General features: G+C 63.9%; 1 protein-coding gene across 1 annotated transcript; it reads left to right on the top strand.

The window, feature by feature from the left end:
- Window positions 1-3,040: 3,040 nt before the first annotated feature.
- Window positions 3,041-7,771, top strand: SAMD10 (sterile alpha motif domain containing 10). The gene is made up of 5 exons (XM_026042000.1): window positions 3,041-3,110; window positions 3,547-3,725; window positions 5,200-5,368; window positions 7,267-7,407; window positions 7,670-7,771. The coding sequence occupies exons 1-5, from the start codon at window positions 3,041-3,043 to the stop codon at window positions 7,690-7,692; spliced, it is 582 nt and encodes a 193-aa protein (XP_025897785.1). The 3' UTR covers window positions 7,693-7,771.
- Window positions 7,772-12,758: the final 4,987 nt, after the last annotated feature.

The following is a 12,758-nucleotide window of genomic DNA, read 5'->3' as shown; positions in this document are numbered from 1 at the left end:
CCAGAGTCCCCTGCATGATGGGGTCCAGCCCCCTGCACCCTCCAATAGCCCCCTGCATGCCAGGGTCTGGACCCCTGCACCCCCCCCCAGAGCTCCCTGCATGACGAAGTCCAGCCCCCTTCACCCCCTATAGCCCCCTGCATGCCAGGATCCATCCTCTTGCACCCCCTATAGCCCCCCGGAATGCTGCGGGTCTGGCCCCCTGCATCCCCCCATAGCGCCCTGCATGCCAGGGTCCGCCTCCCCCCATTCCATGGCTCTGCCGCCAGCACCCCTCTTTGCACCCCCTCCATTCCCCCACATGCTGCCCCCTCCATCCCGGGGTCCATCCTCTTGCACCCCCCCTGCTGCTCCCTCCATCCCTGGGGTCTGCCTCCCTCCATCCCCCCTGCTGCCCCCTCCATCCTGGGGATCTGCCCCCCTGCATCCCAGGGATCAGCTCCTGCATCCACCCCATGCCCTCCTCTATCCCCCCTGCTTCCCGCTCTGTCCYGGGGGGCTGCCTGCACCTGCACCCCTGGCTCCAGGGATGCGGCTGAAGCTCCGTGGATGCTCGGCCGGAGCGCGGGATGCAGCTCCGGGCAGGCCGGGGGCAGCGGAGTGGGACAGCACCCTGGCTGGCGGTGGGCTGGGGTGTCCGTGCCCGGCCCTGTCCGGAGCATCCATACGGAGCCCACTCACACTTCCCACGGGTGCCTCCTCCTCGGGTGCTCGGGGTCCCGCCGGCGACGCCGGAGGGCTCCGCGCTGCAAACCCCCAAACGCGGGGACAAGGAGGGCGAGCGGCACCCAAGGGCTCTGCCCTCCCACCCGCGGCGCCCGTCGCCCCCAGTCCAGCTGCAAAGGGGCGCCCGGRGCCCCCCGACCCGCTCTGCTCATGGGCACGGATGTAGCCCCGTGCGGCTCCACGTCCCGGCTCCGTGCAGGCATCCGGACGGCATGTGCCTTTGTTCCCTTCCCACCTCCTTCCTCCTGAGGAAGCGGCGGCCGCAGGCCTGAGCTCCGCCGCCTTGGTTTAACCTTCACGAGCGGAGCATTAAAACAAGAAGGCGGAAAACGCTGCGCTGGTGCAGGGGCCGCGGCCAAACTTGCCCCGGGAGGGTTTGCTGAGCTCGGCAGCATCCAGGCTCCTTCCAAGCGCGTCCAGGTCTCCCCAGGGCCGGCGGGTCTCCGGGCACKGCTCAGGCCGTCCGTGCTCCATAGGATATTACAGCCACGGCTCTGCATCCCGCAAGCCTCAGAGCCCCGGGCAGGTCCCAGGGCTGCATCCGAGCGGGCGGGAATGCGGAAGCGGGCGGCAGGGACAGAGGAACGGACAGCAAGGTGACAAAAGCCGGGCGAGTCCATCCCAGAGCTGTGCTGTGCTGGGACGGATGCTCCAACCTGGGCATCCTTGACCAGATCTGACCTTATTTCCCCCATCCTTACCTTCCTTGGGGATTAAAAGGGCRCCCGATTCCTGGGAATGCCACTGTGGCTCCCTCGGCCTGCCTGCAGGCACATCTCTTGCCCCATTTGGTGCTAAATGTCCCTTTCCCTTGGGGACATCAGGAGCCTGGTGAAGCGGCAGCTCCATTTGCTCCTTCGGAAGCAGCTCTGCCAGGTGCTGCCTGATGTTTCCTGGAGCTGGGATTCCTCCCTTCYGTTCCCTGCTCCTCTGGCTCTGGCCAGGCAGCTAGGGGCTCCTCCAGCCCCTTCGTGCCCCCTGCCCCATGCCCAGCACTTGGGGTGGCTGCTGGCAGCCTGTCCCCTCCACTGCCCTGGAGCAGGACCCCAAATGCCGCTGCCACCTCTCTGGCAGGAGCTGGGGGCTGAACCGTGCCCCGCTGTGCATGTGCCCTGGTACCCTGCTCCAATACACCATGGCACCAGGCCCCATTGCACTGTGCCCCATTGCACCATGTCCCGCTGCATGGTGATCCACTGCTCCATGCCACACTGCACCGTGCCCCTTTGCACCATGTCCTGCTGCATGGTCCCCATTGCTCCGTACCCCATTGCTCCGTGCCCCATTGCACCGTGTCCCATTGCATGGTGATCCACTGCTCCATGCCACACTGCACCGTGCCCCATTGCACTGTGTCCTGCTGCACGGTGCCCATTGCTCCGTGCCCCATTGCACCATGTCCTGCTGCACATTACCCCATTGCTCCATGCCCCATTGCTCCGTACCCCATTGCACCCTGTCCTGCTGCACGGTGCCCATTGCTCCGTGCCCCATTGCACCCTGTCCTGCTGCACGGTGCCCATTGCTCCGTACCCCATTGCACCCTGTCCTGCTGCACGGTGCCCATTGCTCYGTGCCCTATTGCACCGTGTCCTGCTGCACGGTGCCCATTGCTCCATGCCCCATTGCTCCGTACCCCATTGCACCCTGTCCTGCTGCACGGTGCCCATTGCTCCGTGCCCTATTGCACCGTGTCCTGCTGCACGGTGCCCATTGCTCCGTGCCCCATTGCTCCGTACCCCATTGCACCATGTCCTGCTGCACGGTGCCCATTGCTCCGTGCCCCATTGCTCCGTGGCCCGGCCTCCCCGGCAGCGCAGGTGCCACGCAGCTCCCGCGCTCCCTCCTCTACTTTCCCGGCGCCTTCTGCTTCCCGAACGCCCCAAGCCACCGGTGACCCTGTTCCTGCCACGCGCGGTTTCCGCGGCTCCACGCGGGGTCCCTGCCGGGTCCCTCCGCGCACAGCACCCGCCGAGCTCCCCGCCGCTCCCGCTGCCATCTGGCCTCGCCGCGTCCCCTGGCCCCGCTGCCCGTCGGGATTAGGAGGAAGGCAGCTGGGAAAGCGCCAGGCGGCTCCCTGGATCCGGCGGCGCGGGGGATTAAGGCCTTTTAAAGGTGGTGGTGGCCCCGGGGGCACCGGCAGGGGCTGCGCGGGGACTGTCCCCCCCTCTCTGCGGGGACCGTCAGGCGGATGCGGTGCCGGAGGAGCCGCTCGGGAGCGGCGCGCGGGGCGGCGGGGATGGAGGCAGGCGGGTGAGAGCGGCGCCGCGTCCCCCGCGTCCCCGCGGCGCGTGCAGCCCGGCCGTGCCGTGCCATGCAGCCCGGCCGCCCGGCCCTGTGCTGCGTCCCGGCCGTGCCCGGCGCGCGCGGCCCCGCAGAGCCAGGTGAGCGGGGCCGGGCACGGGCRGGATGTGGGGATGGGGATGGGGGGCCCTTGTGTGCAGCCCCGTGGGAATGCAGCCAGCGACACSGGAGCAGAACCAGGGATTCAGGAGCAGAGCCAGGGATGTGGGAGCAGAGCTGGGAATGCAGGAGCAGGGCACGGAGCAGCATGGCACGGAGCATCCCTCCTCCTTTGCCCTTCGCTCTGGCTCCTCACTCACCTCCAGTCACGTTTGGCCGGAGGAGGGAGGGTGTCCAGGTCCCTCTCGCCTCCATCGTGTGGTGCCGGGTGTTATCCAGCCCCTACAAACAGGGGTCCCCAATGGGGACAGCCCCATCCCCGGTGATTTGGGGGCATCCCCRGGGGGTTCCCGCTTTCCCGGGGGTCCCGCGCCGCATCCGCGCGGCCGCCCGCCCCTCACGGCCCTTCCCGGGCAGCCGCCCGCCTCAGCTTCTGCCGCAGCCTCCTGGAGCACACGGTGTCGGCCGAGAACCTCAGCTACCGGCGGCAGCGCGGCGCGGGCAGCAGCCTCACGTGGCACGACGGCCGGAGCCAGCGCGCCGAGGGCGCCCGCGCCGTCAAGCTCCTGCGGCAGCCGGGCACCGAGGGCTCCCAGGTACCGTCCCCTGCGGGTTCGAGCCCTCCTGATGCTGACAAAGCCCCCGGGGCGGCTGGGATCGTGGCATCCCCTCCGTAAACCCTGTGCTCGGTGGCATTAGGGTGCCTCGATGATGAGCCCGAGGCTGCCTGTGCGCTCCAGCTGCCTGCACAAACCTGCATCCTCCCGCGTTCCTGGGGGTGCCGGCGGATTGGGAAACGGGGGACGGGACCCACGGTGGGATCCAGGCAGCCCAGAGGGGCTCCCACAGATCCAGGAGCTGCCGCGGAGCTGGAGCCCTCCCGCCCGCTTTCCCCCGGTGCCGGCGCTCGCTATTCCCRGCCGAGAGTTTATCGGAGAGACAGCTCGGCTCAGCCAGCTGGAAAACGAGCCCTTGATTCCTTACACCTCCCCGCGCCCCGGCCGCCGCCGCGGGCGCTCGCACCGGCTTCCCGCGGGAGCCGCCGGCTCTGCCCGCTCCGGAGGGCCCCGCGCGGCCGCCCGGGCTCTGGCGGCACCGGTGAGCGGCGCGGCGCCGCGGGCGCTTTGCTGCTTTGTGCCATGAGCTCCGGGCACCCGCACGGGGAACRTGCCGGGTCGCCTCTCGCGCGGGTCCTGGCGCTCGGTGGCAGCGGGTCCCGCTCGGTGCTGCAGTGATCGCTGGGCGGCAGGTCCCGCTCCTCATCCTCCCGTCATGGCTTGTTGGGAGATGCAGAGTGAGCAGCGCGGCTGTCCCCAGCGCGCTCAGCCGAGCRGGAAACCAGAGCCGGATCCCGATGGGAATGTGGCTCCAGGGATGGTCCCTGCGGCATTCCCAGGGTGCCAGCACTCTGGGCGCTGCCCTGGTCAGCTGCACAGGTCCCGGCTGCCCTCGTGCTTGGCGTCCRTCAGGGCCACGTCAGTCATCCCGGGAACCGCAGGATGCCCGGAGTTCCCATTGCGCTAATTATCCCCACTCCTCCGTCAGGCACGCTTAATTAGCCAATGTTCGCTGGCCGAAGTCGACCCTGGCATCCTGGGGCTGGTGGCTGCTCCAAGCTTCAGCCTCAGCGGTCCGGGCGCTCGGGGCAGCGCCAGCAGTGCTCGTGCGGAGGATCCTGCCTGACCCCCCCGTCCTGCATGCTGGAAAGCGGGAACATGAGGATTCCTGCCTTCCCCAGCCTYGTTTCCTAGTTGGGGGGTGCCCTGCTGGCTGGGCGCTTCCCGGGGGGAAGAGGCCTCGGCCCTCGGGGCTGTTATGGCACGAGGCGCCTTCGCTCCGGGCTGGGACCGCTCCGGTGCAGCCGCCCCTCCTTGCACAGCCAGAACCGCTGCAAAACGGGCAGGAAAACAGAACTCCAACAGCCGGCGGGGGGACATCCACTGCTCCCCACGTGCCACCAAGGGCCGGTGGCCGCGGCGGCCCCGCGCTCGCGGTCCCCACACCGGGTGATTCATCCTGGGGCTGCCGGGGACGTTAATGCCCTCGGCTCTCTCTGTGCCCGCTCCGCAGGGCCGGGCGTGCGAGCACTATGGCATCTACCACACGAGCCCCACGCTGGGCAGCCTCAGCAAGCCCGTGGTGCTCTGGAGCCAGCAGGACGTGTGCAAGTGGCTCAAGAAGCACTGCCCGCACAACTATCTCGTCTACGTGGAGGCCTTCGCCCACCACGCCATCACAGGTAYGGCACCAGGGGGTCCCCGGGGTGCTGCCACGCACCCTGACACCCATGAGACAGCRGCTCCTTTCCTTGCTGCAAGACCGAGCAGGATCCGATGCTGGATCCGAAGCCGGAGGTTTTGCATCCATGGGGATCATGCATCCTAGCTTGGGAAAAATGGGTTTTCCCGGTGCAGGAGCGAGCAAGGATGTGAGGATCCCCCAGCTCCAGCAGCTCTGAATCCCAGAATCCCGGAATGGTTGAGGTTGGAAGGGAGCTCTAGAGATCATCTAGTCCAACTCCCCTGCTCCTAGGGCACGTGGCACAAGGTGGCATCCAGGCAGATGYTTTAGGAATTAAATGGTTTAGGATTTGGGGCTAGAGAGGCCCCAGGAGCTTCTTTTCTGCATTTTGGTGATTTGGCCATTCCTTCGGGGTCCGTCCCCGCAGCCGGGACCAGGGGCCCGGTGGCAGCCAAGGTAGCGGCGCGGACCCAACCCCCTGCGCGCAGGCTCCCTGCCCGGCAGCAGCACAGGAGGAGCGGGGAAGGAGGAGCGGGATCTGCTGTCAGGAGCGTTTAGCCYGGCGAGGCAGCGGGCCGGGCAGGCGGCGGCGCCCCGGGCTGCTCCGGGCTCCTCCGAGCCCAGCCGCGGTGCTGGGATGGGGGCAAAAGGAGCAGGATCCCGGAGCTGCTCCCGTCCAGCAGCAGGACCCCAGAGCTGCTCCTGTCCCGCAGCAGGATCCCAGAGCTGCTCCTGTCCCGCAGCAGGATCCCAGAGCTGCTCCCATCCCACAGCAGGATCTCAGAGCCGCTCCCGTCCAAAAGCCTCCACAGGCTCCCTGGAGCCTCACAGGGGCCAGCAGCAGGCAAGAAATCTGGACTTTGGATTTCAAATCATCTCAAATCCCCAATTCAAATCCCGCTTGCAGTGCTCAAAGTGGCCCCATCTTCCCAGGGTTCAACCTGATAATAGAAGTTTTGCGGATATTTTAACCTTGTTTCCCCTTCGTTTCGATATGAGCAATGAGGATGTTTCTATAGCTTTTCTGACACTTCTGCAGCTGGGACAGATGTGCAACGCAGCTGCACATCTGTCCAGCTGCTGCGGGGCCCCCATTGCTTAACCCAGGCCACCRCTACGGGCTCTGCTGGTGCCCAAATGAAGCAGGTCACCCCAAAACCTACCCCAGGGGCTGCCTGATCCCCAAAGCAACGGGATGCAGAGCTAAGCGGGAGCTGCTGCATTCGCCTCCGGGCACGTCGGCGCCTTGGTGGCCCGAGCTGGGAAAGGAGGGCACAGACTGCGCGGTGGCCACGGGCTCATCGTCCGCACGGGGCCGCAGCAGCGGAGCATCCAGCGCGCCCGGAGCGAAGCTACGGCGCTAATGCCAGCCCGCAAAGAGAGGAAGCATTAGCAAACATAGGCCAGGAAACAAGGACAAAAGCGGGATGTAAATCCCCCTTTTTAATAGCCCCCGGACTGGAGGAGAGTGGCTCCACGGCGGCGGCGACGCTAATGCTTTCTGATGGGTACCCCGCRTTTCCCCGCCGAGCTGCCAGCCTACCCCGGCGCAGATGGGGCACGTGGGGAAATATGTCCTGATGCGGGAGGCAGAGCGGAGAAATGGAAAAGCGCCCGCCCGCRGGGGCAGCCTACGTGATCACCAGCAAAGCGCCCACGTTTGGAMCCCAGGGTGGCCCATTAAGGTGGCACGAGCACATCCGTAGCTGTGCACGTGGCAGCGGGACGTGTCTGGAGGGTGACGAGGACGCGGTGCCCATTGGGATCCCCGTGGGGAGGTGCTGCCACGGGCCAGTTTGGGATTGCATCCCTCCAGGCTTCCTCGCTCCCGGGAAAGGAAGGGGAGTGGGATTGGGTGCCCACGCCGCTCGCTCCTGAGCCGCAGCGTCCCCGCAGGTCGGGCGCTGCTGCGGCTGAACGCGGAGAAGCTGCAGCGCATGGGCATCGCGCACGAGGCGCAGCGGCAGGAGCTCCTGCAGCAGGTCCTGCAGCTGCAGGTGCGCGAGGAGGTGCGAAACCTGCAGCTGCTCAGCCAAGGTAGGGGCGGCCGGAGGCTGCGTCCCCTCCTGCAGCCTGGGGACGACCCCTTGCACCCGGGGCGTCGCTCGTGCAATTGCAGCCCGTGGTGCTCGTGGCTGGGACGTCACCAGGGCATGGGGACGCGGGGATAGCGCGCGGAGCACCGAGCGGGTTGGTGGCCGTTTGCAGCGAGGAGGTGGGATGCGAGGACAGGGAGGTGGGTGGCGGCAGGGCCCGGATGCAGCCGTTTGCTCACGGCTTTCTCTGCTCCTCYGTGCAGCTTCTTTCGGGAACGTCTCCTAGCCGATCCCTCTGGCGGGATGGACCAACACTGTGAACCGAGCACCTCTGGGACGGACTGCACGCTGCGGATAGGGAACACGAAGCGCCTGAGCCCAGCGCGCCGGGGCTCTTCTCCTTCCCTCTCTTTCCCATAACTCCGTTTCTGTGCGGAGGCGGGATGCCTCCTTCCACAGAGAGGGCTCCCAGCTGGAGGAAAAGCAGGAAAACGGCCGCCAGGCTGGGCAAATTTATCCCCACGGGAGCTTGACTGTTTGCAGGGAAAGAGCCTGCCGAGAGGGACCAGCAGCACATGGAGTGACGAGCAACGCAAGGTGACATCGGATGCACAYGAGCGACCTCCGAGACCTCCCGGCTGCTTTAGGGAGCTTTAGGTTTCCCTCCAGCCTGGGCTGTCTTCCAGCGTCCTCGGAGATAACGTTATCAGGAGCAAATGAGATGACCCCCGCGGGGAGAAGAGCTGGAAGCCGGGCCGGGTCGGAGAGCCGGGACTCACTTTGGGGATGAGACAAGAACCTGGTGCCACCGTGTCCTTGGCGCGCCCTCCCTCCCCGCGGCGCCCACACGAGGCTTCCTTGGTGCAATATCCCYGTGTCCTTGCGCCTCGAGCTCCCTTCCCGTTGCAGCTCCCTCCTCCAGCCCCCATGGGTGTTTATGAGCCCTCCGGCGCGCTCCGGGCGCTCCCTTTGCCAGGGGCTGAGCGATTCCGGGAGCGAGGGCAGAGCTCGCACCGGGATGCTCCCAGTGCTCCAGAGGAAACCTCTGCGGGGCCTCTGCTTCCTCGGAAGCAGGTGCCAGGTGCCAGCTCCCACAGCCTGTCTCCTTTGCTGTTAATAAAGCAAGAGACTGTTATTTTATTTTATTTTTTTAATTTTTTCCTCTTCTTCTTCCTCTTGCCGTGCTTTGAAACTGCCTCTGGTGCCGTACCTTGCCCAGATGGATGCTGGAAAAGGGAAATGGGGAAGCATTGCAAGGAAAGACCTTGCTGAGATGGGAGAGGGGCATCTGGGCATGGAGCAGCTGTAGGGAAAGGAGCCCCAGAGGGCTGAGTGGGGCTTGGAGCGAACCACGGGAATGGGGAATGCCCTGGGTGCTCCCTCTGCTTCCCAGCAGTGCATGGGTGTGGGCKGGGGCCTCCCTCGGCTCGTACTAATGCAGCGGGATCCAGGGATGCGCAGGATTCCAGGGATGCGCGGGATCCAGGGATGCAGTCGGAGGGAGCCCCTGAGTACCTGCAATGACCCCGCACAGCAGCACATCCACACTGCAGAGTTCCGGGATGAGCTGGACCACGGCGAGGCGGAAATGGGAGCTGGCAGGAGCCCGGGATGCTCCTGGGAATTGGCCCTTCACTCTCCAGCCTCTGGGGCCAACCTGATCCCATCAGACCAGAGAGAGCCCAGCGCAATCCAGGTCCTGTCCCAGTCTCTYGCCAGGAGGCTACTCCCTGGAAAACATTCCCAAAAGGGTGGAAAATTGGAATGATGCTGGGAAGAATCATGTGCATGGGGCTCACAAAAAGCGTGATTGCAATCGGGGCCTTTTGGGGCCACCGCTGTTGTCCCCAAGGAGGGACTGTCCCCTCCTGTGCGGGGACATGGATCACGGAGATGCCGCGTTTCCCTCTGTGCCGGTGCTGACCTTGTCAGAAAGGCATCAAAATCGGCTCTTCACACGGCTGCTGCATGTCCCAGCAGCGCCGGAGTTGTAAAAGTGGAAAGAAAGCAACCGGGTGAAAAAATAAAAGCCACTTCTGCAGCAGCGATGGCCTCGACGGCGCTCGGAAACCTCCGGGATGGAAGAGATGCTGGAGAGGGAAACCGCGGCTCCGGTGTCGTTAGAGGGAGACGCTGAGCTTTGATCTGGGAGCATCGGAGGCGCCGGCGGGAGAAGCGGCTTTTCCTGAGCTCCAGCATCGGGCAGCGCCCACAGGGCATTCAGGGATGTTCCGGGCCCAGCTTCCCAGCACATCCCAGCTCCGCTTTAACCCTAGCGGGGATTTTCTCTTCATCTGCCCTGGCAGTTGCTGAGCCCAGGTCTGAACCGCAATGGGTGGCACCTCTGATTCAGTAAAAGCTCCCTTTTYCCCAAAAACTGAAATTCTTGCTCAGCAATAAAGCAACTTGGATTTCCCGGGCTGCCCCGGGTTCCCACCAGCCTTGCAGGGCTGATGCGTCACGATCCATCGCTAATGAACCTGAGYGTGGAGCTGGGATGGCTCAGGTGCCACTCAGGGCGAGACGCACAATATAATTAAGATTTCCTCCGAGGTCCCCTCTCTCTTGCCTCGTTAATTAAGCTGATGCAGAGCACTCCAAGCAGCATGCATAATGAGCGGCTGCTAACGGGATGCTGCCGACAGTCCATGGGGCTGCACAGTGCGCAGTGCTGCATGGTGCAGAGTGCTGCATGGTGCGTGGTGCTGCATGGTGCATGACGGCCACGGTTCAGGGATGAGACCGTTCTTGCAGGTGGGTGCAAGCACCAATGCAGCACCGCTTCTCCTTGCTGCACGGCCCAAGCTCATTTTTGGCACTTGTACCCTTGATGGTGCCTTACGACGGAGACTTAATGGGCTCTTAATAAGGGTGACAGCTCCTTTAATTGGAAAGTATCGGAGCAGGGATAATTGCTTCACTTTTAGGTTCTCATTTGCAGCTCCTAATTGACCCTGGGGAGAGCTGCCCACTCGGAGCCAGGAGCTGTCGGGTGTGAGACGAGGAAGAGGAGGGTGTGCGTGCCAGGATGTCCTTGCAGGGGTGCAGGCCGGTGGTGAGCTGCAAAGAGGGTGTCCCGAGCACATGGGCATCCTTGCAGGGTTGCATGCACACAGATGTCCTCTCCTTGCAGAACTGCATGCACACCGAAGTCCTTTCATTGCAGACTGCATGCATACGGATGTCCCTTGCAGAACTGCATGCACACAGATGTCCTTTCCTTGCAGAACTGCATGCACACGGATGTCCTTTCCTTGCAGTGTTACATGCACGCAGATGTCCTTTCCTTGCACAACCGCACACACACAGATGTTCTTTCCCTGCAGGGCTGCACACAAACACTAATGTCCATTCCTTGCAGGCCGCATGCACGTGGACACCCTCRCAGGGCTGCATATATATGGGTTTGATGGACAAGAGGGGACCCGATAGGGCTTCCTGACAGGGCCCTGGCCGTGCACCCTGGCCGAGCCAGGCACACGGGTCCACAGATACTCTTCACACCTCCTGGTTGTGCAAAGAGCCAGATGAGCTCTGTTTCCCTCCCAGCAGATGACACTTTTCCCTAAAACCAATGGAGATTTTTTTTTTTTTGGTGCTCCCTTCACTTCAGTCACRAGTTTGCAGCGCTGATGCCCACGTCCAGCCCGTGGCCCCTGCATTCCCAGCATTTCCTGCCCCTTCCCAACGAAGCACCAGGCCCCACGCGCCCAGCGGCACCGAGGCCGGTGACCCGGGAAGGGGACGGCGCCGGTGCCGGGACGCGGGCAGCGGCGGCAGGGCCGCGGCTGAGCCTCCTCCACGGCRTTCCAGCCATGTTGCTTCCTCCCTGCATCTAAAATCCAATCTGCTCAGGGTTTTTTTTCCCTCTTTCCTGTGCGCGCTCCCGCTCGCTTCGCTTTTTATTTTTTATTTTTTTGCTTATGTTTGCTGCACGCAGGCAAGAGCAGGGGTGGGGGGAGAAAATCAGCATAATTCACAGCTCGTGCATCATCTCGGCGAGTGCTTGCCAAGGCGGCGCGGGCGCCTGGATGCTGCTCCGAGTGATCCTTCTTTTTTATTTTCCCCCCTCTTTGTTCTGGCATGGCCTTGGGCGGGCTCTGCAGCAGGGACAGTCACTCCGCGCTATGCTCCATGGCTTTAATAGTTCGGGTTTTGCTCGCTTTTGCTCGCTTTGGGTGTTAATGAATTCCTGGCAGGGCACTTTTCCAAGCTGGATTCATCCCTGCCCGGCTCACGGCACTCATGGCACCCATGGTTCCCCACAGCTCCACGGCACCACGGGAAGCGCATGGCCAATGGCAGCGGGAAGCGGGAAGCAGCAGCGGGAGCAGCCGCAGCCCCTGCCATTCCGGCTGGGCCATGCAAAGCCTTCGGCCTCGTGTCCCTCCCTGGCTCCCTCCTCCTCGCCACTCCATCCCCTCCCATCATGGCTTTCCCACACCCTCGCAACTCGCCATGGGAAGAGAGGCCAAAAAGAGCTTTTTCCTCCTTTTCATTTATTTCCTCGGCTTTTCATGTCCCCGCTCAGTGGCTCAGGGCACCTACGCATGTGCATTGCATGTAGCTGTGTTGCAGCCCCCATGTGCATGCATGTGCATGCGCGTGCATGCACGTGTGTGTGCATGCATGTGCATGCATGTGCATGTGCGTGCATGCATGTGTGTGCATTCCCTGGCTTTTCTCCATCCATCCAATCTGGAAGTGGAGGTTAGTCTGTCCTACAGTCTTGGGGAATGGTGCCTCACCATCCCCTGCGCGCATTGACCTGTGCAGGGCAGTGCCAGGCTGGGATTCTGGGAGCAACGGCATGGAAAGCTGCCTGTCTGGGATCCCAGGAATATTGGGGCTCTCTGGAGCTTTGCTGCTCCAATGGTGCCCATGGCGATGCAGGATGGGACGGAATGGAACAGGATAGGACGGGATGAGACTGCATGGCGTGGGATGAGGTGGGCTGGGATGCAACGGGACGGGACGAGAAGCGATGTGACGGGCAGGATAGCACGGGGTGAGACTGGATGGGGTGGGAAAGCACGGGACAAGATGGGATGTGATGGGACAGGATGCAACGGGATGGGATGAGAAGCGATGTGACGGGCAGGATAGCACGGGATGAGACTGGATGGGGTGGGATAGCACGGGACAAGACGGGACGTGATGGGACAGGATGCAACGGGATGGGATGAGAAGCGATTTGACGGGCAGGATAGCACGGGATGAGACTGGATGGGGTGGGATAGCACGGGACAAGACGGGATGTGATGGGACAGGATGCAACGGGATGGGATGAGGAAGGATGGAGCAGGTCCGGAGGGCTGTGACGGGACAGGACGACACTCAGCCCGGCCCCGG

The sequence above is a fragment of the Nothoprocta perdicaria genome, unplaced genomic scaffold (assembly GCF_003342845.1).
Source record: "Nothoprocta perdicaria isolate Ctin4 unplaced genomic scaffold, notPer1 scaffold_3, whole genome shotgun sequence".
Classification (NCBI taxonomy): Eukaryota; Metazoa; Chordata; class Aves; order Tinamiformes; family Tinamidae; genus Nothoprocta; species Nothoprocta perdicaria.
The sequence above is the reverse complement of the archived record's forward strand: the minus strand, read 5'-3'. Positions and strand labels throughout refer to the sequence as shown.